At 33.9% G+C, this 26,389-nt stretch overlaps 1 protein-coding gene across 1 annotated transcript in view; it reads right to left on the bottom strand.

The window, feature by feature from the left end:
- Nucleotides 1-4,559: 4,559 nt before the first annotated feature.
- Nucleotides 4,560-26,389, bottom strand: part of LOC133190548 (adhesion G protein-coupled receptor L1-like) — a 185,637-nt gene continuing 163,807 nt past the window's right edge. The window contains exons 2-20 of the mRNA XM_061326234.1: nucleotides 17,251-17,311; nucleotides 13,270-13,421; nucleotides 11,386-11,519; nucleotides 10,941-11,068; nucleotides 9,943-10,479; nucleotides 9,756-9,835; nucleotides 9,471-9,656; nucleotides 9,197-9,374; nucleotides 8,990-9,103; nucleotides 8,675-8,903; nucleotides 7,846-7,966; nucleotides 7,617-7,720; nucleotides 7,333-7,435; nucleotides 6,959-7,112; nucleotides 5,888-5,954; nucleotides 5,684-5,750; nucleotides 5,406-5,500; nucleotides 5,147-5,315; nucleotides 4,560-5,017 (exon numbers count right to left, since the gene is read on the bottom strand). Coding sequence (XP_061182218.1) covers nucleotides 4,895-5,017; nucleotides 5,147-5,315; nucleotides 5,406-5,500; nucleotides 5,684-5,750; nucleotides 5,888-5,954; nucleotides 6,959-7,112; nucleotides 7,333-7,435; nucleotides 7,617-7,720; nucleotides 7,846-7,966; nucleotides 8,675-8,903; nucleotides 8,990-9,103; nucleotides 9,197-9,374; nucleotides 9,471-9,656; nucleotides 9,756-9,835; nucleotides 9,943-10,479; nucleotides 10,941-11,068; nucleotides 11,386-11,519; nucleotides 13,270-13,421; nucleotides 17,251-17,308 — 2,799 coding nt within the window. The 5' untranslated portion in view covers nucleotides 17,309-17,311 and the 3' untranslated portion in view covers nucleotides 4,560-4,894. The remainder of the gene's footprint in view (nucleotides 5,018-5,146; nucleotides 5,316-5,405; nucleotides 5,501-5,683; nucleotides 5,751-5,887; nucleotides 5,955-6,958; nucleotides 7,113-7,332; nucleotides 7,436-7,616; nucleotides 7,721-7,845; nucleotides 7,967-8,674; nucleotides 8,904-8,989; nucleotides 9,104-9,196; nucleotides 9,375-9,470; nucleotides 9,657-9,755; nucleotides 9,836-9,942; nucleotides 10,480-10,940; nucleotides 11,069-11,385; nucleotides 11,520-13,269; nucleotides 13,422-17,250; nucleotides 17,312-26,389) is intronic.

Below are 26,389 nucleotides of genomic sequence, written 5' to 3'. Positions count from 1 at the left end.
ACATATTTTAAAACAGCGAAAGGGAAGCAATAAAGTGATGAAAATTTTAATTTTAAAAAGAAAAGTTGAAATTTTCGATTTCTTCGATCACTTCCTGTGATGACCGGAAATGACGGCTGACGCTTTTAACCCTATGTGTTTTGCCTTCTCACCAAGTTTTATTACTCCTACAAGTTTGGTGTTTTACTTTCATGCCGTTTCCGAGATCTCGCTGAAATAACTTTTCATTTTGTGGACAAGAAAACACGCGACCGGAAGTGAATTTTATTAAGATATTTCATGTCAATCTAGACAACTGCAGTCTCAATAACATATATAAAAATCATTTAAAGAACTCTATCTATAAGCGATATGTTGGGGGAAATTCAAAACCCCTATTATGTAGTTTTTCTCTTAAAACCGAAAGTTGTCGTTTTTTGTTTCCGGTGGAACCAAGACATCTCGTAACTGTGAAAAAGATACAATTATATGATGCAAGTCTTATTTCAAAAGAGAAAATTTGAAATTTTCGATTTCTTTGATCACTTCCTGTGACGACCGGAAGTGACGACTGACGCTCTTAAGCCAAATTGTTTTGTCTACTTCTCAAGGTTTAATACTCTTATCAGTTTGGTGTCTAAATCTCTTACCGTTTCTGAGATCTCACTCGGACAAGTTCTCATTTTGCGGACATTTAAACGCGCGACCGGAAGTGAATTTTACAAAGATATTTGACGTTACTCTAGACATTTGCAGTCTTGATAACATATTCAAAAATCAGTTCAAATACATTATGTATAAAAAATATTTATGGGAAAGTAAAATACTCAAATTATGCAGTTTTTCACTTATAGCCGGAAGTTGACGTTTTTGGTTCCGGTAAGACTAACATATTTCGAATCTACAAATAAGATGCAACAATGTAATGAAAGAAAAAAATCAAAAAAGAAAAGTTGAAAATTTCGATTTCTTTGATCACTTCCTGTGACGACCGGAAGTGACGGCTGACGCTCTTAACCCAAATGGTTTTGCCTACTCCTCAAGATCTATTAACCGTATAGGTTTGGTGTCTTAATCTCTTACCTTTTCTGAGATATGACTGGGACAAAATATTTTTGAAAAAAACGGAAATCGGACATATCTGACGACCGGAAGTGAATTTTGAAAAAATGAAAAAAACGCCTAGGGGTATTTTCATTCTCTATCATCCCTGAAAATTTCAAGAAAATCCGTCCAGCCATCTCTGAGAAAACGCTCCGACAAGAAAAGGGGAAAAAAAAAAATAATAAAAAGAAACAGTAGAATCACTATAAGGTCTTCCGTCTGAAACGGAAGACCTTAATAAAAAGAAAAAGAAGAAACAGTAGAATCACTATAAGGTCTTCCGTCTGAAACGGAAGACCTTAATAACAGAATGCCGTGTAAGGTTCACGTCAAAACATGGCTGACGCAAAACAATTCCTGAATTTTCCCCTTCAATTCGAGCATTTCTGCATTGGACAGGGCTGATGGTTGTTTATGAGATGAAAAACTATGTGTAAACTTTCTTAGTTTAGCGGAATCATGAACATTTTCGGCGTGATGAATAATTTGTTTACAGTAGTGATGAGGCTTTCGCGCACCTGCAGGAGCGGATCCAAGGATTTACAAATTAATAAAATTTAATAGAAATGAAGTTTTAATACTTTTAAATATTATTTAATGAAATTATTAATATGCAAGTAATAGATATACAAGAAAACGCGAAATGCTAATGAATGCAGCTGACAATCACTACTTTCTAAAGATAAATTAATTCTAAATAAAATAATTATAAATTCTATAGACAAAACAGAAGAAGAATGAATGGTAGCAAAATATCAAATCACATCAGGGGAACCGAATTTTATTAATGAAACTCTTAAGAAGTTCCTTATAAGTTGTGAATTTTATATCTGTGTATTCTACCTGGTTGCTTCGAGGAAGAGGGGGGGGGGGGGTCTTGAACATAAACATGTAAATTAGCATTATTTTGTAGAAAGAATTAAGGCTTATAATTTTGAAAACGTCAAGAAGAGTTGCTTGTGATACGAAGGTCAAGGTCATTTTATAAAGAATGCAAAACATAAAAGAGAAAAGGGGGGGGGGGGGGTAAAGATGGCAATGTCTTCTACAGTTGACAAAAAATAGGGGCGAATAAATTGCACACACATATCATATACAACCGTTTTTATTTAATATAAACTCGTTTCCATGACAACGGGAAAGTTTTTCTGGCCTATCCCAATCACCTGGTAGGTGTTATCTCTACACCACTTCCTACGTGAATGAGCACTAAGCAGTCCCCGCAAACTATATATACGGGGGAAAAATCAATATTTTGTAGTGTTTAAGAAACGTTGGTCCTACGTTTTCGGAAATTCTTAGATATTTAAAGATATTTAATTCCTTCTTAATCCTATCAAGAAACTGGTAATACGTAAAATCTTCAAAGAGGGGCCTTTACATGCCCTATGAATATTACAGAAAAAAGAAGTTAGAAAGACGAAGAAATAGAAAAAATCGACTTTTTAATCCAATTTCTGTGACGACCGGAAGTATTGACGACGGAAAAAATATTCATGGTGACATCTACAAGTCATTATCTATGATATCTGACAAAGTTAACTTTCACATCTTAAGCTGTTCTGGAGAAATGGAGCGGACATAGTCCTTTACCAAATTTCGTCTATACAATAATATTAAGAATACTAGAAACTCATTACTAGTAATGAGAAGGTCTTCCGTTATACTACTTCCTCTTTGCATCAACATGTCTTTTCCAACGTCGGTATTAGCCTAAAAATTATGTAGAAACAAAATATCTCAAAAAATTACTTTTTTGCTTCGTTTCCTGTCACGACCGGAAGTAATGACGACACACGATTTTTACAAGATGCAAATGAACTGATGACTGACTATAAGTCCAGAAAGATTTAGACTTCAGTCTATTATTGTTGCCGAACAATTGTGAGAACAAATTCTAATTTTGAGTACAGGAAAACACACGACCAGAAGTGAACTGAATAAAAATCTCTGAATTTTCTCTTGACTTTTGCAATATCTACAACATATGTAAAAAACATTTCAAATACTGATATATAAGTGATATTTATGAGAAAGTTAAACCACGAAATAACGTAGTTTATCTCTTAAAACCGGAATGTTAAAGTTTTTGTTTCCAGTAGAATCTAACATATTTCAAAACAGCGAAAGAGAAGCAATAATGCGATGCAAGTTTTAATTTTAAGAATAAAAGTTAAATTTCTGATTTCTTTGATCACTTCCTGTGACGACCGGAAGTGACAGCTTACGTGTTTAACCCTATATGTTTTGCCTACTCACCAAGGTTTATTACTCCTATAAGTTTAGTGTCTTAATCTCATGCCGTTTCCGAGATCTCTCTGAAATAACTTTTCATTTTGAGGACAAGAAAACAGGCGACCGGAAGTGAATTTTACTAAGATATTTCACGTCACTCTAGACATCTGCAGTCTCAATAACATATATTAAAATCATTTAAAGACCTCTATCTATAGGCGATATGTATGGGAAAATTAAAAACCCCTATTATATAGTTTTTCTCTTATAACCGGAAGTTGTCGTTTTTTGGTTCTGGTGAGACCAACACATATCGTAACTGTGAAAAAGATACAATTATATGATGCAAGTCTTATTCCAAAAGAGAAAAGTTGAAATTTTTGATTTCTTTGATCACTTCCTGTGACGACCGGAAGTGACGGCTGACGCTCTTAACCCAAATGGTTTTGTCTACTCGTCAAGGTCTAATACTCCTATAAGTTTGGTGTCTAAATCTCTTACCGTTTCTGAAATATCACTGGGACAAGTTCTCAATTTGCGGACATTTAAACGCGCGACCGGAAGTGAATTTTTCAAAGATATTTGAGGTTACTCTAAACATTTGCAGTCTTGATAACATATTTAAAAATCAGTTCAAATACTTTATCTATAAAAAATATTTATGGGAAAGTAAAATACTCAAATTATGCAGTTTTTCGCTTATAGCCGGAAGTTGACGTTTTTGTTTCCGGTGAAACCAACATATTTCGAATCTACAAATAAGATCCAACAAGGTGATGAAAGAAAAAAATCAAAAAAGAAAAGTTGAAAATTTCGATTTCTTTAATCACTTCCTGTGACGACCGGAAGTGACGGCTGACGCTCTTAACCCAAATGGATTTGCCTACTCCTCAAGATCTATTACTCATATAAGTTTGGTGTCTTAATCTCTTACCGTTTCTGAGATATGACTCGGACAAAATATTTCTGAAAAAAACGGAAATCGGACATATCTGACGACCGGAAGTGAATCTTGAAAAAAATGAAAGATACTTTTGTAGGTATTTTTATTTTCTATTATCCCTGAAAATTTCAAGAAAATCCGTCCAGCCATCTCTGAGAAATCGTGAAAACAAGAAAGGGAACAAAAATAATAATAATAAAAAGAAAAAAAAGAAACAGTAGAATCACTATAAGGTCTTCCGTCTGAAACGGAAGACCTTAATTATTGACGTAAAGTCTAATTAAAAATGCAAACAAAAAAAATCAAAATACGAGACAAAATAATGTTCTTAGTTTATCATAATACATGTACATGTACTGGCCTCAAACTTTAAAGATAAACATATCAACAAAATATGTCGTTCATGCAAAAAATGAACAACGCATTAAAAAATAATACTGCTCCAAAGAAAAATATAAACAGGTTTTGAGACAGAACTTAATTTTTACGCAGGGGTGCGTCTTTGACGGCTACAGACCTCTTTTTTGTTTTCATGAGTGCTTAGGATTGTAAAATCTAACGATCCTTTATACATCTAGATGTCTTAATCAGTTGATTATATGATTTATAAATTGAAAACAGCCAATCTTCTGGTTAGGAGGAAGGAACATACAATTCATATGAGCCGCTCTGCTTTCGGACTGAGTTGGACTGTGGTTTAGTTGTAGGAGGCACTCGCTTGCTGAGACGTACAAGTCTTTTGTATTCCCCTCTTACCTTAAACGGGAATTCAAAATTTGTTATTCTAGTATGATGCTTTAACTTATATTTCATTCTTTGAGTAATTTTAATGTAATTATTTTTATGATCTGTAATTCCCAAAATATGCACTGTATTTTTTCTTACTTTTCTGTTCATGGCGCAGTGGAAGATGAATATAAAGAGTCCCTGGAGACTGTTCAGTATGGTAAAAATATAGGCCATCGCTACCGACTCCTTATTGATGAAAAAGTACCCAAAAACCCAAGTCAACCCAAGCAAAACCTCAATAGCAAAAGCACCTTGGATCCATGCCCTGAATGACAAAAATCACTCGTCTGAATATATAACTTACAAACATGTACGTTTAATTATGAGAGAGAGAAAAAATGAGAGAAAGAAAGACCTAAATGTCCCTGATTGTGAGCGATCTTGAGTAAACACGTAAGCGGAATGTCTGCACACCATTGTCATGGAATAAAAAAGCACCAAGGCATTGACCTAGAAGAAAAATCTGTCATTAGTTTCATTATTGATAAAAATAAAGATGGCCAACAAACAACAAAGATTTTTATCGCCAGTTTTTTTTTTAATTTTGTTTTTAAACTTTTTCCCCCAAATAAATTCGCCTTTGAACATGTAATATACAACAGGCATGTTTGTATACTTGACGAGTTAACTTACCACAAGCACTAAAGCTACAGGGCCAGCAAAACTCCAGATGAACCAGTTTTGTGTTGTCAACCAACAACTAGACAAGAAGAAAGTAAAAATATTCTGAGTTTAAATCTGTTAAATTTGGACACGCACACTTTAAATGGAGTTTGAAATATTGTAGGACTGTAAACGTTAATCTTGAAATTGTGCGATGTCAGTCTTAGAACTTACTAATTATCCGTTCCATAAGCAGTAAAGTCTGCGGTTGCTGTTATGCCGACCACAATGATAGGAGCGCCTGTAAAATTACATATACCAGAATTATAAGCTGCTCAATAAGGATGTCAATGAAAAACTTAGAACATCCTGATAATTAAAATTAGCTGACATTTCCCCGAACTGTAAATTCTAAAGAAAGAAAAGTTAACCTTTAGATAGATAAAATTTCATTTGAATTTCCTGTTTGGCAAACTAAGGCAATAGAATGTATTGAACTTTTGTCCCTCGGATGGTAAAAACGATATCCTTGAAAGCAAATGTTTTACTTCAAGATTGTTTATTTTCCTCGATATAGAATTTCAGCAGTTTTTATAATGGTAAACACTTGTATCCGGCTTAAGGATTTTCCATACGTCATACATTTTGTTTGCATTCAAATTTCTTCGGAAACAATTTAATCATCTTAAGTAAAATCGACCATGTGACTGTCATGTATTTTTCAAAGCACTACGTATAGTTTTGAGCAGGTATTTTAATACAATACCTCTGAATTGACAAATCTTACGCTCATCATTATGGCACCCAATATGACGATTCATTTTGCACCTTTTTTAAAGTATGTCCATACAAAGATGCACAAGAAATTCAGAATAAATTTATTTATAGTCTTTAATATATTAAGAAAAGAATGTCAGTCAATATCCCTTTATCTGTATTTCAGGTTTTTTTTTTATTTTATAATTTTCAGTTCTTGTACTGTGCCAGAAAAGAAATTCAAAATGGAAACCATGGTTAAAATAATCAATGCATAACAAAGGATTAAGAAAACATCTAAATATTGAATAATGACGAATTAAACAATTAATTAATTTTAGAATACACAAAAATAATCTTCAAAATATCAAAGTAAAATACATTACTCGCTGAATATAATATAAGCCTTACTGATCATGATTCATCAAAATCTTAAGTTGATAAATAAACGTTACTTGTGTTTTAGGAGACTTCAATTTGATAACAGTGAAACATTAGAAGGTGTGGTGTTGACGATATTTTTAACATATTGGACTAATTGATACTGACCATAACCTACAAGATAATAATATTTCAGCCTCGACTTGGCCGCATCGAACACTTGCACAAGCATGACTACAATGTGAATTCCTTCCATCAACATCCAAGTGAAGGCGGACAGGAAAAAGAAGTGAAGAAGAAGTGCCGTGGCAGCACATGTGACCTTGTGAGAAAAGAAAAGACGAGGGTTACGAATATTTCTTGTATTATTCCAGGTGGAATTTGTCAAAACGATGTTTATTACAACTTGTTATGATGAAAATAAATCATAGTATATCTTGACATATAAACTACCGCTGAAGAATAAAACATCACAAGCTGTTTGAAGTATGTGTGTAGAATATTCGGAGACATGTAAATACGCTGTATCTAAACCATCGCACCTTTTGTTCTGTTCTTCCGATGCCAATTAAAAAGATGACCTCTGCTACAAACAGGCAAAACACTAGATTCTTGTGAATGGAGTTCCTCTCGCCTTGCAACGACCTTTGAAGAAAATATTTATGCTAACAAATTTATGTATAAACATATATCACGGGGAAACGTGAAAGGTAACCAAGAAATTTGGAACTTTTTGTCTAGCAAACGGAACCAATTCCAAAAGCAGGAAACAGATATTGCCTTTTTCTATCTTTTTTTTTTCACGAGATGCTACGTTAGGTCTTACCCTAGACATTGGAAGGTTAACCAACTGGTGGCAAGGAATATGATGGAGACGATGCACCCAATGTAACTTATAAAGGTCAGTGACATGACGTGCTCATATCCCAGCTGTTGTAATATAAGTAGGAATGTTAAAGTATACACGTATGTGTGTTACAAATTCTAGCTTTGAACCGCTCTGACAAAACTGAGATGAGCTAGATACAAATGAAATTATCTAATGGATTTTCTACCTCAACTCCTGACACGTCCATAAGAATGGCAAAGTTTGTTAGGTGGTTACACTGGCATGTAACATGTGTACTGTTCATGTCTCTCAGTGAGCAACCTTCTTGTGACCAATCTCCAACTTCGCTGTAATACAGAAAAGACGTTTCACTTTTTCCAGCGGCTACCTGATTTATCCCCTCTGTGACCACACCCCTGGTTGTCACTGATAAACTTGATGTTACTGAATCAAAATGTAGACATTCCATACACTGATTAGCAGCATAAAAGTGATTGTATTTATTTTAATTTTACCTAACTTTGGGTCATAAGGCAACAACTGCTGAAGTTTCGAATCATACTAATCAAAAGTTCCAAGGCTACACATTTCAGCCTTGTTAAGATTTTGAAATCTTTAAGATGGCATTGTAAAGACCAGGACGCCTGGATAGGTACTAAAGGTTCATTCAATCATACTTTCAAAGTTATGGGAAGAATTACAACTTTTTTTTACAAAGTGATCATGACTTGCGAGATGTATCCCCAATTAACAATGACACGCTTTTAAGCCAACAATCTCAAACTTATGATAAATTTTGATAAAGGATTCCAAAGTTATAACCAGCTGGACACATTTTCAACTTGTCTTTGTTCAAAGACGACTCACCTTTTTGGTAAAAAGATTTTTAAAAATGCTCCTATGAGATTTTCAGGGTTATGACCTTGATACGATTTTAACAGACGGACAGATTGACAGACATACAGGAAACCTAGTAAAACAACAACAAAATGTATCCACCATGTTTAGAGACAAACATTAAATAATTATTACCAGTAAATCGTGTATTTCATTACCCTTTTGTAAAGTTCCAGAAGGAGCAAAGCGGTGTTGCTATGGGAGAGCCAGAAAACCTGTTTTTTTCTAGTTTCATGGTGTACGTCACCGGATCTTGCAGATTGTTGACATCAAAACCAAAAATAGAAGCACTGAGGATGTCTTTGAGGATAGTGTAGTTTATATCAGGAACAGGAAGTAAATGGGCGCCATTGAAGTGCTTTAAGAATACCACTTTTGTTAAACCGTCTGAAAAATATTACCAGGTCACAAATGTGTATTGGAAGATTTGAAGTAATAATAATGAACAAAGATGAAAATAGGTGTGCATGTACCTCTGTTGTAATGTCGTATTGTATGTGAGGGAACAAGGAAATCTGTTTCTCTATCTCCAGTATTGAACCTCAAGTCATTTGCGGAGTTTGAGTCCAAGACATGGAACATTGCCACTGTAAAAAGAAGCATAATAGCTCAGATACATTGAACTATCCATAAACAACACAGTGAGTCAACTACATGGAGAAGGCGGCATAGTTTCTTACATATTGAATGCGATTTAGTTTCGAACGCCATCGGTTTGTCCATGGAATCAAGAAGTTTGCTGGCTGCATCCTCAACAGCTGACAAGATGACAGAGGCCACTCTTTTTTTATCATCAGGTGAAAGATCCAAGGCGTCTCTCGTCTGCTTTATCATCAAACTTCCTATTGATACCGTGTCCTGCAAATAAAACAGTAATATAACTCGTATATCGCATTGTCACCTTAATTTATGATGATATTTCAGAAAGTAAAACTTTAAATAAAACTAAATTACTTGTGCAAAATTTCTGAAATCGTTTTCATCTTTTGGGTTTAAGTCCGAGATGGACTTCAGCACACGAGATGTTGTCACGATGTCTGCTACTGTTCTTTTGCTAGCATCTAAAGTGTCCACTAAATCTGCTGTAAGCTGGGAGACATCTTCTGTTGTGACCAATTTCTGATTCAGGATTCTCCTTAACTTCAAATAGAATAAATGACTGAAGAATGAAAATATCAGTTTTTTAAAAGCAAATAAGGTGAAATACAATGGATAGCAGCTAAATTCAAGATTTCGTACATCTTTAGACACACAGTCTTCAATATTAGGTCTTCCCACCCATTCTGCTTTTACATCATCGCACTTCCAGCTGGCAAACCCTAAAACAATGGACAATCAAACATTTATCATGCTACATTGCGAGATTATGATACATGTAGAAATAATGACCCCCCCCCCCCCCCGAGAAAAATTCAGAGTTACTTGCCATGTCCAGTTTTACATGGACGACTGACCACCTCTCCATTGCTTGCTCTTGGCCAGGAAATTTCGTAGGCTTCCAGGGGTGTACACCCATTTTTGTCTTGGTTTCCAATTGCAGTCGTTGTACTTTGAGAATGTGTTTTATGAAACCTAGTAGAGGCCATTGATGTGTTGTGTTGGCTCGATACGTTGGCCATTAGCGTTTTAGGATAAATAGGTGAAGGTCTAGGGGTAATTTTCACAATACTTGAAGGTTCTGATGTCATTTGTGAATTTGTCTTAGAATCATTCAGATGGTTTTCCGTGTACACTTTTTTGTCATCCTTTGTTGTCATGACTACTGATGACGATACTCGTATGTTCTCGTCTGAAGATGTTACAGGTTCACCGTGCGTCTGACTTTCTGTAAAAGTCTGATTTAGATTGAAGAATGTGGTAGTTTTGACTGTGCGTATAAGATTCTCCGTCGCCGCTGTAGATTGAAGGGTGGTTGTTTCTGATGGACTTGAGATGGTGGTTGTGGAAGGAGGTGGGGCTGTTGCTGTCGACATGAACAATAGTAAAATATTTTACGCGTACTTTTTTCCACGGGGTCATGATTCCGCGGAATCAATTTTTTTTTCAATCTGCGGGTAGAAAATAATGCGAATTTCTTGGATTGCCGCTATATGTCTAAATTCACATTAAGTACACTGTGGCAAATTTTCGCGGAAAATATGTGACCGTGTAAATATTAGCATAAATAAATCCCACGCGGAAAAAAGTACATGTGCGTCTACAGTATAAGACTTCCTTCAGAGTTCAGATCTGATCACACGAGGGATTTCTTTTGGTAGAAATCGAGGCAGAACATCCACCGGTATCTATTCGATATCTATTTCTTTGACATATCTCCATTTTTACATACGTAGTTATTAAGGAAATTCATTGACCGGGCACCTCGCAGGAAACCCAATTACTAGATAAAGAATGTGGCGAACTTTCAGTTGTGTGTATACTTACGAGGATATTGCTCACAGATGAAGGGGTTGAACTTGTCACATTTTTGGTCGTTTAGCTTGCCTGCAATATTCATTTCCCCACACTCTTCCTTTCTTAGAGAGTTGTTAGGCTCACCTGGTTTCCAAGCACTACAAAGACATTAAACTATTATTTATTGACTAACTACCAATTTTATTTAATATCTCAAAACTTAAAGGCCCGAAAATAATTATTTATCAACAATACCAATGTGACCCAGGTGAACATTGTGGACAATGGGCCTCTTGTTTTACAACTTTGATGTTTTCTGTTGAACCATGAGTCAGTACAAATTGAAACTACACATTGATTAATACATGATTTAAGGGAACAAAAGCTTTTTTCTGGTTATCGAAGACAGATATACCTATATCACCCTCGGTACATATGTACGTTTGTTTTCTTTGTTTCCGTTATTGATACTTACATGACCGTCGTCTGAAGGTCAGTGCCGTCTTCCCATTTCCACTTGGCGATGGTCTTATTGAGGGACAGTCCCAGCCACCACTGCTTCATAGATATTGTCTTTATCAGAGGATGAATGTTTAGTAGAACCCTTACCTACACAGAACATCAGTCAAATTAGCAAATTCGTATTTCACAGAAGCATTTATTTCAACATATTTTATGAAATATCGAACACTATTGCTTAAATATTGGCCACATTGAGACATGGACCGACATGTTGTGTATTGTGGTTAACATGATTCAACAATTTCATATCAAATCCAAGGCCCCAAAATTTTATACAATTCTTGCTTTTTTGAGGTCAATACGATGATTTAGCCTCCTGGGGAGTACAAAATTCACCGAGCCCGAAGGGCAGGGTGAATATTATTTAAAAGGTGGCTTAATCATAAATTGACTAAAAAAAACCGGGAATATATAATTGTTTTGTTATTTAATAAATTTAAGATAAACGTAACCAATTGTATTAATTTGAAATTTTTAAATCTATATCAGTACGATGTAGAAATTGGGAATTTTGAAATGATTGTTACATACAAATCTATTGAAACTTTTTCGTGAGCTAACTGTCTAATGTTGGGGTGGAGGTAGGATCAGAGCTGATATTCTACTCACGTTCTATATATATAATTATATATTCGTGCGGGAAGTATTTTTAATTCAATTTTATTTTGTTTACAAACGTTTCTATGAAGAAATCGTGATGCTAGTTCGGCTATGCTCTGTTCATTCTACACCGGGAACACTATCTAAGCTTAGGATATTTTTCTCTCTATCTAGCGGTGATATGTTATAATCTGTGAATTCTTTTAACATGTTTTTCTCTTTTCTGTCTCGACAAGTCAACTGAAATTACATCTAGTAAAAAAAAAACTAGGATTTGCTTATTGTATGCATAAGATGCACAAGTACGGTGAAAAAATATAAGGTTTTTATGGACTATTCTTTTAGAGTGTTAATGAAAAGGAGATATAAAAAGTATAAAAATGAACAGACACAACAGAATATTAATGTTTTGTTAAGAAAAATACACACTGTCCTCATGATTAAAAAAGGGCCGAGTCAGAGTAGAAAGGTCTGAAATCCCCCCCCCCCCAATTCCCCCAAAATATAAACCTTTCGTGCACTGAAAAATAAATCATATCAGCCCTAATGAGATACATGCATGTATGTATGCATGTATTCCTCATCAAATAATTATGAAAATAAAGCACTTTACCGTTTCTACTCTACTGGACATGGAAATAAAGCACTTTATCGTTTCTGCTCTACTGGACATGGAAATAAAACACTTTACCGTTTCTACTCTACTGGACATGGAAATAAAGCACTTTACCGTTTCTACTCTACTGGACATGGAAATAAAACACTTTACCGTTTCTAGTCTACTGGACATGGAAATAAAGCACTTTACCGTTTCTGCTCTACTGGACATGGAAATAAAACACTTTACCGTTTCTGCTCTACTGGACATGGAAATAATGAACTTTACCGTTTCTACTCTACTGGACATGGAAATAAAACACTTTACCGTTTCTAGTCTACTGGACATGGAAATAAAGCACTTTACCGTTTCTGCTCTACTGGACATGGAAATAAAACACTTTACCGTTTCTGCTCTACTGGACATGGAAATAAAGAACTTTACCGTTTCTACTCTACTGGACATGGAAATAAAGAACTTTACCGTTTCTACTCTACTGGACATGGAAATAAAGCACTTTACCGTTTCTACTCTACTGGACATGGAAATAAAACACTTTACCGTTTCTACTCTACTGGACATGGAAATAAAGCACTTTACCGTTTCTACTCTACTGGACATGGAAATAAAGCACTTTACCGTTTCTGCTCTACTGGACATGGAGGCTAAGTAACCTCCCTCATCCTGACAGGTCTGCCTGGCCTCGTACCACGTGACCAGATCCTTCTTAAAAAGGTAACAGCCACGGTGAACCTTCTTCCACGGTGGGGTGCAAGTCAGTTCAGACTGGACTGTAAAAACAATAATTGGAAACTGTAAAGTTTCTTTTTATTGCTGGGCCTATTGTTCACCAAGCATGGTGCACAAATGAATGTTGAAGGAAAGGAAAGAACACAGGAAACAGTTAGGTAAAATCTAGATTAAAAGTTAGAGTTTTGTTGTAAATATTTAATGTTATTGTGCTGTATCATTTCTATTCTATTTTTATGCCCATGTATCGAAGATTCTGGGGTATATAGTTTTTGTCCTGTCCGTTCGTCTGTTTGTCCGCAAAAACTTTAACATTGCCCATAACTTTTGATTGGTTGAAGCTATGGCTTTCATATTTCACATGTGTATTTCTTGTGACAAGATCTTTCTTTGGGTACCATTATGTTTGACCTTTTGACCTTGAACTTGGAGTTTGACCCAGTTTTGCAAAATTTTATCTAACTTCGACCTTGGCCATAACTTTTGAACGATGTGCTAGGGCTTTCATACTTCACATGTTATTCTTGTGACAAGACCTTCCTTTGAATACCAACAACTTTGACCCTTTGACCTTGACCCTGGAGTTTGACCCAGTTTTGCAAAAACTTTAACATTGGCCATAATTTTTGAACGGTTGGTGCTAGGGCTTTCATATTTTACTCATTTAATTCTTGTGACACGACCTTCCTTTGGATACCAACAACTTTTATCATTGACTTTGACCTTGGAGTTTGACCTACTTTTGGAAAACCTTAACGTCGGCCATAACTTTTGAATGGTTGGTGCTAGGGCTTTCATACTTGACACATGTTATCCTTGTGACAAGACCTTCCTTTGGATACCAACAACTTTGACCCTTTGACCTTGGAGTTTGACCTACTTTTGGAGAACTTTAACCTTGGCCATAACTTTTGAACGGTTGGTGCTACGGCTTTCATACTTCATATATATAATCCTTGTGATAAGACTTTCATTTGGATACCAACAACTTTGACCCTTTGACCTTGACCTTAGAGTTTGTCCTACTTTTGGAAAACTGTAAGCTTGGCCATAACTTTTGCACAGTTGGTGCTAGGGCTTTCAAATTTAACATGTCCATTCCTTGTGACAAAACCTTCCTTTGGATACCAACAATTGTAATCCATTGACATTGACCTTGGAATTTGACCCATTTTGGAAAACTTTAACCTTGGCCATAACTTTTGAACGATTTGTGCTATGGCTTTCATATTTCACATGTGTATTTCTTGTGAGAAGGCCTTTCCTTGGGCACCATTAAGTTTGACCATTTGACCTTGATGTTTGACTTACTTTTGAAACTTTTAACCTATTCCATATCTATTCAATGGTTGCTGCTAGGACTTTCATATTTCACAGGTATATTTCTCGAGACGAGGCCTTACTTTGGGTAGCAACTTTTATTTGCATTTGAGAAAGTTTAACCTTTGCTATAGGTTGCCATACGGGGGCATCAGTGTTTCACAAACACATCTTGTTTTTTATTAATATTCCTCTGGTATAACTATCTGATTTACTGTACAACATATAATTAAGGACTGAGATAAAAACTATTCATCAAAAGAAAATTATGTTTGAAAAAGAAGTTCAATAAAACAGCGAGATATTTTACGAAGGGTGGTTCAAATGAATTCTGTTCAGGCCTTGCAGGTGCTTTTAACTGAATTAACGTGTTAAAAAGATATATTTATACATATTACAAAATAATCATTGTGTATTAAATTCTCTCATCTCTGTGATTTAGTAGCGTCGTGTCAAGTTGTGGTGTGTGCAAACTTTATTTCTTGTGAGAAGAAAAATCTATACAGATGTGAGAAAAAAGTTTTTCTTAGACTTTACAGACTGTGTGCCCTAGTAAACTGAGTTCAACTACTCCGCATTCAAATTTGAGGAACAATAATTTCTTAAATCATCTAGTCAAAGACTGTGTTCTTCTAAAACATGACTTCATGAGATATATATATATATATATATATATATATATATATATATATATATATATATATATATATATATATATATATATATATATATATAATTATTACCATTTTAAAGAGTTGTTAATTTGAGTGACAATCAAATGGTGTGCGATGTAGGAAATCTTACAAGCCATGTATCATTATAAAGAAAAGGAAAGAAAGACACTCGGACACAAGAAAAGAAAACATTTGAGCATTGAGGCATATCCCCTGTTTACAAAGTCTAAGTATTGTGGAGACATTGAGACGCCTGAATGTCTGAAATTACATTTTTATCAGTACTGCCTTAAGTATCGAACAAATTGACTTGTTTGAATTAAAAAAGGCGATCTACTTATAACAGGAAAACACCTCTAAACGTGAAAAAAGTTTTCCAAATTATAATTAACGGTTATCTAACTAGAAATCTAGAAATGTACAAGGTCATTAAAATAGTTAGAAAAAAATTGTTCAAGAAAAAAAAGGCATTATTCGGAGGTTAAAATAAGTATAATAAAAATAAACCTTTTAAAAATTATGTTGTAGAGAAAATGTCTATAATGAATTTATTGTTAACCTGCACGCTGTTTATTTCAAATTAACACGTAGAACAGTAATAGAACATGCAGTCCAGATACTGTCATTTGTGTACTTTGGGTTTACACATAAATACATTACAGGACCAGAAGTAGTACAAAATCAATGGTTTTGGAATACACGTATTTGTAAAATAAAATGTCATATAGACAATAGTATCTATGGAACAGGAAACAAGTGAGGTCTTTCTTAGAAATATTAAAATTGTACACGACACTGAATGGATAAATGTTGGAATGAAAGTCTCAGATATTTAGGGATTTTTATAAACATGATGATATTAATACAACATGATATTTTGTGATAGAATATATTATAACAATCCTTAACGAAGAAAGTCTGGACATCTGGTCTAAGGGCAGTCTTACCCAACTCCTCGTATAAGACATTTATTGTGAAATTTGTCAAAGAGCATCATGAAGGGGGAAAAGAACACTTTTTTTTATCTAATAGATATTTAATTGCATTTCCTTTGTCCACGCTATATATATGACCATGGAATTATATGTTCTTAAGAAATGGGCGTCTACATGAGGAGTACAGGGATAAATAGATTAAACACTTGTGATACATCATTAAATGGAAAAAGAAATGTAAATATACACACTGAGGAAGATTTGACTCAGATTACTGTCTGACACATGAATTCGTGACCTCTTACGACTGATTCTCTTACAATTTACCTAAATCTTTTCGGGGGTACTAAGCCTCCCCCCGCTTTTTCTTTACTGTGCTACTTGAGGCTGGCTTTATATCATTATCTGATTTGTATAGTGACTTCCGTCCCTAGAGTACTAACACATAACGCACTCGGTCGCTTCCTATCCCCTTTTCAGAATTAATAAGACAGATGATAATTAGGACAGTTTTAATGATGTTGGTTCCCAGATTAAAGTTATTTACCGTACTTTCTTTTAATGATATGTAGATTATTTACCATTGTCAAATTAGATTTACCTATTTAATAAAAGGTACGTAATTGTACTGCTGATTTGCATTCCCAAAATTATTACGCATGAATTGTCTTCTATAAACATTCTGTCATGTTGGTAATAAAAGCGCAAATGGAGGTGGGGATTGAAGAAAATCTCTCATTTTTATACAAGACTTCAACTTGAATTTTCTAATTTTGTTTATCCATTTTCATAAATTACAGTGTAATAAGTATTCTTTTTAAAAATCTAGTAAGAGTTAAGAATGAAAATGTTTAAGTTATAAATTACTTTCAACATGCATAATGCACATAATCAATCATATTTTCACCAAAATCGACACCAGTAAAATAAATGGTACTCACCTAAATTGTTTGTGATCAGTATTGACACTACACAAACCAATGTTAATTTCTCCCACATACTAATATTTCTTTTAGAACGTCCGACTATTAAATGACTAATACCAAATACTGCAGCCACATATGAAAGCTGTTGGTGTAAAGAGGTCACATGACATCTTGAAATCAGCGCGGCGATTTGCAAGAGGAAGACCCAAACTCTGGTAGTTTGTTTATTCAAACAAAATTATAAATATTTATGATTATTACTGTCTAATTTCAAAATTCATCAAAGAAGAAATAAGTATATGTAGAAGAAAGAATTAAATATACAATGTATTGTTTGCAGTAATCATCTGAAAATAATACTAATTTTTTTTTATGTGATAACAAATCTTGTCAGTTAATATATAGAACAGAATTATCAGGTTTCTCAAAAAATGAATAGGACTTAATTTCAAATCCTATTTCATATAAAATATTTTTCCAACTATGACATAAAAAGAATGTGACGAACTGCATTCAGCCATTGTTAAGTACGCTTTCTAAACTGCAGTAAAACTTGGTTATAGCAAAGTTCTGGGGACCTGCAAATTTACTTTGCTATATCCGTAATTTGTTATATCCGTATAACGTATTCCTTAAAGCATACAATGCGAATTCGCAATATAATTTTTATTCATTTGAGTATGACTACCAAAAGTATTCAAGGAAGTATAAAATACAAAAATTACCTTGGACTTCAAAAGTTTTTCGAATGAATTAAGTTTCAGATATAAATATAAAATTAATGTCAGTTCAATATTAATATATATATATATATATATATATATATATATATATATATATATATATATATATATATATATATATATATATATATATATATATATATATTAGATCTTTGAAAATTCGCTGTAAAAGATGTAAATTTCGTTATTTTTTACTTACAGGGGACACAACTCAGTTCGCTATAACAGTTAATTCGCTATACCCGAGTTTGCTATATTCGTAAAATTTTACAGAGAATTTTTAAGAATTTCGCCGGGGATTGCAAGAAACTTCGCCATATCCGTTAATTCGTTATATCCGTGTTCGTACTAAAGGAGTTTTACTGTATGTGCAAAATAAACTTAGTATGTTCTCTTCTGCTTCGACTATGTAACAAAATTCTCGAATTTGTACAGTAAAAAAAATACTTTATTATGTACCTATAAAATTTGTGTAATCTGAGGCAAATGTTAATAAACAGCAGGTATGCTTATGAAGCTATCTTACATGTAGGACGAATTTACGACATATCTTAGTCTTCAGTGAGGCCAACGAAGTTAAACTATCTTAGAAGACTTAATTTCTAATCTTTGTCAGTTATTGTTTGGCTGCTCCATTTCCCCTCCATCCCCCTCCCACCATCTTTGAAAAACACTGATTGCTTCGTCCCTACCTATAAATATAAATATTTGCCCAGTTGTAATACTAGTACATGTATACCATACTAGTAGATGTTTATTGTAAACAATAAATAGATTGAATGTTCACAATGTCCAGAAGCATTTTAAAGTGCATTTCGGATATGTTGGGATTTCTTTGATAGCTCATTATATATACATGTATTATTATCATATTTTTATCATTATGAACTGGTTATTTAGTCGATCACGAGTGAATGAGGATAATAATTTGTAAAACCATGGCATAATTTCTTGGGCTTGTAGTTATAGATCTACATGTACAGTTTAAATAAACATTATACATTTATGGACTGGGTTCGATGAATGGATTTGTTTTTATTTATTAATTTATTTTTGTTTTTGAATTGTTTCTTTTTTTCAAGTCGCATCTGTACAACCGGACTAAAAAAGGATTGTAAATGATATAACTTTAATGTTTAATAATATCTGAAGACAAGTGATTCATCTAATATGAGGTAGAAGCGCTCATGAGACTATAGTACTAAAAGCATTCAAGGAAATAACCTTTGTTTCCTAATCAAAATTTTGAAGATTTTATGAAATGCATCGTCGGATACCCATGGGTGATCTCGTCTTTTACCCATGAGATGAGATCACCCGTGGGTATTTGAAGATGTACGAAATGTTACATTCCATCTTCATTATGTCGACTCAGTTTAAACTTGTAATAAAATTGCTACCATTGCTTTTCAAAGCACTGTTTGCTAATTAGCTTAAAGCGTCCAAAAGGAAATGGAGCCACGGAAGCTGTTAGTGCTTGGATGACCCCCGCCTCAAGTGCTTGTTTACTTTCTGGTAAGTCACTTGTTCATAAAAGGGAAGAAAGGTGGGATATTACGAGAAGGCAACCAAGTATTACTTTAGGCTAGGTTTATTTACTCTAATTAGTTAATGTGGGATTTTTCAATTACACATAAATCAAATGCTATTTTTTCTAATACAGTGTCCTAGCCTGTACATATATTTATTTAACGGCGAATGTTTTAGTTCTTGTGTTATCAAACAAGAAAAAAAAAGGGGGGGTGAAGGTTACGAAGTATCTTATTGAAGGTGCCACGTTATCGATAATTATCTGCATTGGAATGAAAATAAATACTAGCATAAAATACATCTTTATGTCGAATTGGAGGCTATTGCAAAATTTTCTTTTTCTTTTGTAGAAGTTTCTGAATAAAATCTGTTTTATAAAAATACAAAAAAGGTAGGCTGATAAAGGAGCACAATTTGTACCAATGCCGGGGAATTTCAACGGTTGGAAGACCTGGTCTCCAAAGACTACATACATATTAATTGTAAATGAGGAACTCCAACATCTTTTAATGTCATCTTCAGAGTACTTGTGTGTAAAATCAGAATCCTTTTATCACAGTAGTTCTATAGATGACCAATCACAATATACAGGTATCTGAAAAGTAACAGTTCCGTTCTTGTTGTAAATGGAATTGATATCAACAAGCCTGCTGGTCTTTAAAATATATCGTGAGATATGATTCTTTGAAGTGATTAAAAGCCATATATTTTGATTTTGTTGAATTTGGAAAAAAATTGTTTTAGTTCTTTAATGGTTTTGAGAACCCATATTGATGAATATGTTGCAGTAGTCAGTACATCTCAAGAACTACCTCAAAGCATTTAATAGTTTTGTGAGGAGTAAAACAAGAGGCTCAAGGGCCTTAACGGTCACCTAAGTATTATACAACACTGTAAAGGATCCATAGAAGTATAAACCAAAATTAACTGATAGACGAAGCTATGTTGCCCATGAATTTCAAAAATCTGGTAAAAAATACCCTTGCTAATTGTAACATGCGAGACGCGAGTGATCTCCTTGGGATCGCACTTGGTTTTCTTAAGTCTTACAGGGATGATAATCACAGGCACTTGGGGTAAGGACCCCCCTTTCCATTTTTTTTTTCATTTTAAATCTGAGATCAAGTCACTTTTTTCCTATTTTTGTATTCTAATATGCACTATATGTCATCAGTAATGTGACCCTTTTGTCTCTATAAGCTGTTTTCAAATATATCGTTTTCGACTGACACATAAAATGAGAGTGTCAGTCGAAAACGATATATTTAAAAACAGCCAATAGAGATAAAGGGGTTAAATTACCGATATAGCATATAGTGCTTATTAGAATACAAAAACAGGAAAAAGGTGACTTGATCCCAGATTTAAAAAGAAAAAAATGGAAAGGGAGGGATCCATACCCCAAGTGCCTGTGATTATAATGAGTGCAAAATATACATGTACAATGAACACTTGCTTAGTGTGTAAGGTATTCAATATATACAGATATGTTTTTGTCACTTGCCTAGTGCTACAGTTAAGAACACAAAGAGAAATCTCTAATGCCTGTATATTTACTCGACTTGATGACCTAAGGGTCATGAAATTCACAATTTTGGAAGAGGCACCCTTGTTCTTCATAACTATGCATTTAGTTTGTTTGCTTAATACCAAGGGGCGGAGGAGAAGATTTACAAAGCATTAATTCATTTTCAGTATATAATAAATACCCCCCCCCCCGGACCCCTGACCCAGGGGCCATATCTTTCACAATTTTGGAAGAGGCACCCTTCTTCATCCTAATTATGTACTTATTTCATCGGCTTAATACTCAGGAACAGAGGAAAAGATTTTCAAAGAATTGTCGCATTTTCACTATTTAATAACTAAACCAGACCCCTGAACCTTGAGCCACATCTTTGACAATTTTGGAATTAAAATCTAGGAGCAGAGGAGAAAATTTCAAAGAATTTTTGCATTTTAACTATATAATCATTACAACCCCACCCTAACACCAAACCCCTGACCCAGGAGCCAAGAAATCACAATTTTGGAAGAGACACACCTCCTCATCATAACTGTGTACTTAGTTTATCGGCTTAATAGCCAGGAGCAGAGGAGGGGATTTTCAAGGAATAATTGCATTTTCACTATATAATCATTAGAGCCCCGCCCTAACACCAGAACCCCTGACCAAGGGGGGCATGAAATTCACAATTTAGGAAGAGACACCCTTCTTCATCATAATTATGTACCCAGGAGCAGAGGGGAAGATTTTTTAAGAAATAATGCATTTTAACTATATATTCAACAAAGTCCCGCCCTAGCACCAGAACGCCAGACCCTGGGGTCATGAATTTCACAATTCTGGTAGAGGACTCATGCCAACAGTTTGACTGCTTGATGTCCAGGAGTAAAGAAGAAGATTTTTTTAAGATTGTATTAATTTTGGTGGTTTTAGTCCCACCCCTCAGGCTCCAGGGGGCAGAAACTATGAAATTCACAATTTTTGTTTCCCTTCATACCATAGTATGCCAAAATTGATTGAAATTGGTTGAGCAGTTTCAAACAAGAAGCTGAAAATGTTCAAATGTTATCGCACGACGACGGACGAAAAGTCACCTGATTGACTCAGGTGACCTAAAGAGAGTCTAGTAGATCATTTGCTAGATCTTTGTTTGCATGGATTTTTATGAAGTTTTGGAATCGAGTAAAGGAGCGATAACTCAAATTCACTACCGTTGACTGTTAAAGAGTTCTTTTCAAGGCTGAAAATGTTGAATAATATAATAAAGTAAAAGAACATTTATTTTATATATTTTCTACATCCGGTTATTCATTCTCACTTTCTTCATTCATTGAATTAGATTTAATCCAGACTTTCTTTGATATGGACCTTTTATAGGATGATGGTGAATTGGTAAGATTATTTAGGTATTACTACCGCTTGTCATTAAGCCATTTCTGTGGATTCTTCACCAGTTTACCACATTGGAACCTCCAGGGGGATTCTGAACGTCACATAGTTCACATGCATTAGTTTTTAATCCCCAAAATTAATATTATATATTGTATAATGAATAAATAATTCATCTGAGTGTATTGCAACGGTCCTTTTCACAGATAATCTATTGAAAAGTACAAAGATTTTCCACTTCTACATGTATCTAGTAAACCTAAAGTACGTCACAAAAAATCGTATAATAAATTATGTCAATTTTTGCTTCCATTACAGCTTTCCAGGTCGCTTAACCAAAGAAACGGAAACACGAAGACTTGTGTCTAAGAGCAACACCCAAGTCATGTGGTATATATAAAAAAAGCCAGGACTGAGTGGATAATTGGATAACAAAGGATTACAAACTACTTTAATTGGTTGTTTTTCTGTTCAACCTTATACACGGTATTACCCTTTCCAATGGTTATCGTTAGTATAAACTTAATAAATAAGGTTTTTGATAGTGATACCTGGGCTAAGTGTTTTTCTTTTCTTTTAAAATATTATAAAGATATACTTGGGTGCCACATCTATAAAGCGGATGCCCTATAGTGATTTTAGAGTCCTCTAGTCTGTTAATAGTTTTGTTCAATAAACCCTAAAGTTTTTTCAAATTCCATGAAAATAACAACTTTATCAAGTTTATATAAGTACAATGTAAAATGAATAAGTTTGATTTAACCGATTAAATTTTTAATTTTTTATTCAAAATATCACATATGTCTTATAAAGAGAATCTAAGACATGTATAGTTTTAAAGGGGTAATTGCAGAAAGGTCCAATTTTGAACACCATAGAAAGTTTACAAGTTCTTAATATTTTAGAAATTGATTTGATATTTGCATCATTTACAACCAAAATAGGTCCAAAAATATTTTTTTATTGTATCATCTGTCCTTAATTAAAACAATATGTTCATTTTTTGGTAATTTTTTTTTATTACATGGAGCATTTTAATCACCTGGTACATGTATAGGTGTCATATATGAAAAGAAGGCTCTTGTCCGTTAAAGATTCCGTCAGTATTTTATTTTCTTCTGTTTATTTCAGTCTGAGCGTTCGGATCAAGCTGACTCGACAGCTAGACACGAGTCTGTGAAGCAAAAGACAGGATACAAACCAACAGATCTCAGAGTCTGCTATAAAAAGTCGAGTTTCAGTGCCAGGCATGCCATTAAGTGGTATGCTTCTACTCTAGAAAATAAACATTCCCAAATTAAATGACTTTTAAAAAGTCATTTAAAATGTACTTTTTATAAGATAATTCCAAAATTAACCTTGTAGTCATAAAGAAGAGTTAGCTGAAGTAGGTCGAAAAGACATTTAATAGTGAAGTTTATTGAGAAATTTCATTCTGGAAAGATTCGCTATACATTGTATTTCATATATTGTGTTAAATAACTTACGCATTGGATCTACTATAGATCAAATTCAGATAAAGCATGCAAATCAAATTTAAATAATGCAAATTAAATTTTAGTACATGTCATTGACAGTTGTGCAAGAATCTACGACAGTTTCTCACAAGATGATCAAAGTTGTATGAGTATCTGTAATAATACCTAGTTTTTTGTGATTTGTAGATTTTGGAGTCAAAAATAAAGAATGATACAAAAGCTGTGAAGTATCATAGAATTAAACAATAGCCGTGATTTTGGAAATTGCGGGCGTTTATGTTTCTCTAAATGTCAATCTGTGCATTCCTAGTAGTTTCCATTTAACAACTTAATAATACGAGGGTCATTCAATAAGTTTATCACAATAAATACAGAAGTATTTTATTTTATTTTTTATCAGTTGAAAAGTTCTATTAAAGAACTAATCACAGAAAACCCCATGCTTTTTTCTATCGTTGTCACAAAGGAATTCACTTTTTAAGTAAGCATGGTCACAACACTGAGCTGAAAACTGTTTTAAATGATCTCTGCCAAGAAGATGAAAATGAGGGCGTATATGAAAACTTTGCTTCATTACATAAATAGCTGAATAACCCATATTAAAGATATGATTTTGATATGTAGAAAGACTAATCTTTCATGCTGTATAGTTTTCAGATGGATTCAGAACTTTAAAAGAAAAAAAGTACAATTAAAATATCGCAGTCAAAGTTGTCAATCAAAATATGTAGGGGCACCAAAAATATGGATGCTGAGAGCAACATATCTGAAAATGCCACATTTCCATTGATAGACTTGGTTAAAACACAAAACATCTCATCGTCATAACAGTTTATAGAGTTCTGACAAATGAAATAAATCTAACAATAATTCTATCAGATGGGTGCCTTATTTCTTTACACTTGCCTAAGAGAAAACACACGTTAAATGTGCCAATGGTCTATTTAACCAGAAGTCTCTGATGAGACTGTAGCTCTACTGGTCTGTACATATAACAAAGGAAAAGTATCACTTGGATTTAAAATTTTGCAACATGCAGCAATAAATAGAATTATGTATCTTAGTGTAGTCTACTTGTAAGCCAAGTTATATTGAAATCAGACTAAAACTGAAGGAGGAGTAGCATTTTGAAAGTATTTCACAGAAATTTCTATTTTTAGTAACCATGGCAACACCATTCATTGAAATCAAAAACCGATATACACTATTATGTAACATAGTATTGTCTAATTGTGTGCCAATTAGATTGAAATCAGATGAAAACTGTAGCAGGAGTAATGTTTTAAAGGAATTTTAGAGAAATTTCTATTTTTAGTAACCATTGCAACACCGTTTATTGAAATCAAAAACCGATGCACTAAATTATGTATCTTAGTGTAGTCTACTTCTGGCCAAGTCATATTGAAATCAGCCCGAAACTGTAGGAGGAGTAGCATTTTAAAGGAATTTTACAGAAATTTCTATTTTTAGTTACCATGGCAACACCATTCATCGAAATCAAAAACCGATGCACTAAATTATGTATCTTAGTGTAGTCTACTTATATGCCAAGTTATATTGAAATCAGCCCGAAACTGTAGGAGGAGTAGCATTTTAAAGGAATTTTACAGAAATTTCTATTTTTAGTTACCATGGCAACACCGTTCATCGAAATCAAAAACCGATGCACTAAATTATGTATCTTAGTGTAGTCTACTTGTGTGCCAAGTTATATTGAAATCAGACCAAAACTGTAGGAGGAGTAGCATTTTAAAGGAATTTTACAGAAATTTCTATTTTTAGTTACCATGGCAACACCATTCATCGAAATCAAAAACCGATGCACTAAATTATGTATCTTGGTGTAGTCTACTTATATGCCAAGTTATATTGAAATCAGACCAAAACTGTAGGAGAAGTAGCATTTTGAAAAATTGTTTACAGACAGACGGACAGACAGACGGACGGACACCGGACACCTTACTATCGCATAAGCTCTTCTGGTCTCTGACCAATAGAGCTAAAAATAAAAATTTTTACAAAAAAGAAGATTTGATAAACTTGAGTGATAGATGACGAAACATACGTGTACTTTTTATAGCCGAAAAGGAAGATCAACAATAAAATGTGGAATCAAAGAGAAAGCTGTCGTCCTATTATTGTAAAGAGAAGCAACGCCTCCAAATGTTTTATTAATTTTCTTTTTATTCAAGAGGTCGGGTAAAACACAGCCAAAGGAAGGATTATGAATGGTAACTTTTATGTTCAAAGGAGATGGGCGAACATAGTGTGCAGAAAGCCTACAGCTTCGGATACATAAAAATCATGTTCAATTTGTGAATTTAGTATTAAGAGTAATGTTCTCATTATTGAAATTTATGAAATAGTGATAAACAAAACTTTTCTGAGGAAAATTTTCTCGGCAAAATTTATTCGTTTATTAAAAAAATAATTTGGTATTCGAGGGGTTCGAACCCAAAGCAATAAAAATCCTGAGTATCATTTTCTTTCGAGACTAGCACGCTAAT

This window comes from Saccostrea echinata, unplaced genomic scaffold (genome assembly GCF_033153115.1).
Source record: "Saccostrea echinata isolate AGI-Se365-2 ecotype Australia unplaced genomic scaffold, CSIRO_AGI_Sech_v1 ptg000022l, whole genome shotgun sequence".
Classification (NCBI taxonomy): domain Eukaryota; kingdom Metazoa; phylum Mollusca; class Bivalvia; order Ostreida; family Ostreidae; genus Saccostrea; species Saccostrea echinata.
The sequence above is the reverse complement of the archived record's forward strand: the minus strand, read 5'-3'. Positions and strand labels throughout refer to the sequence as shown.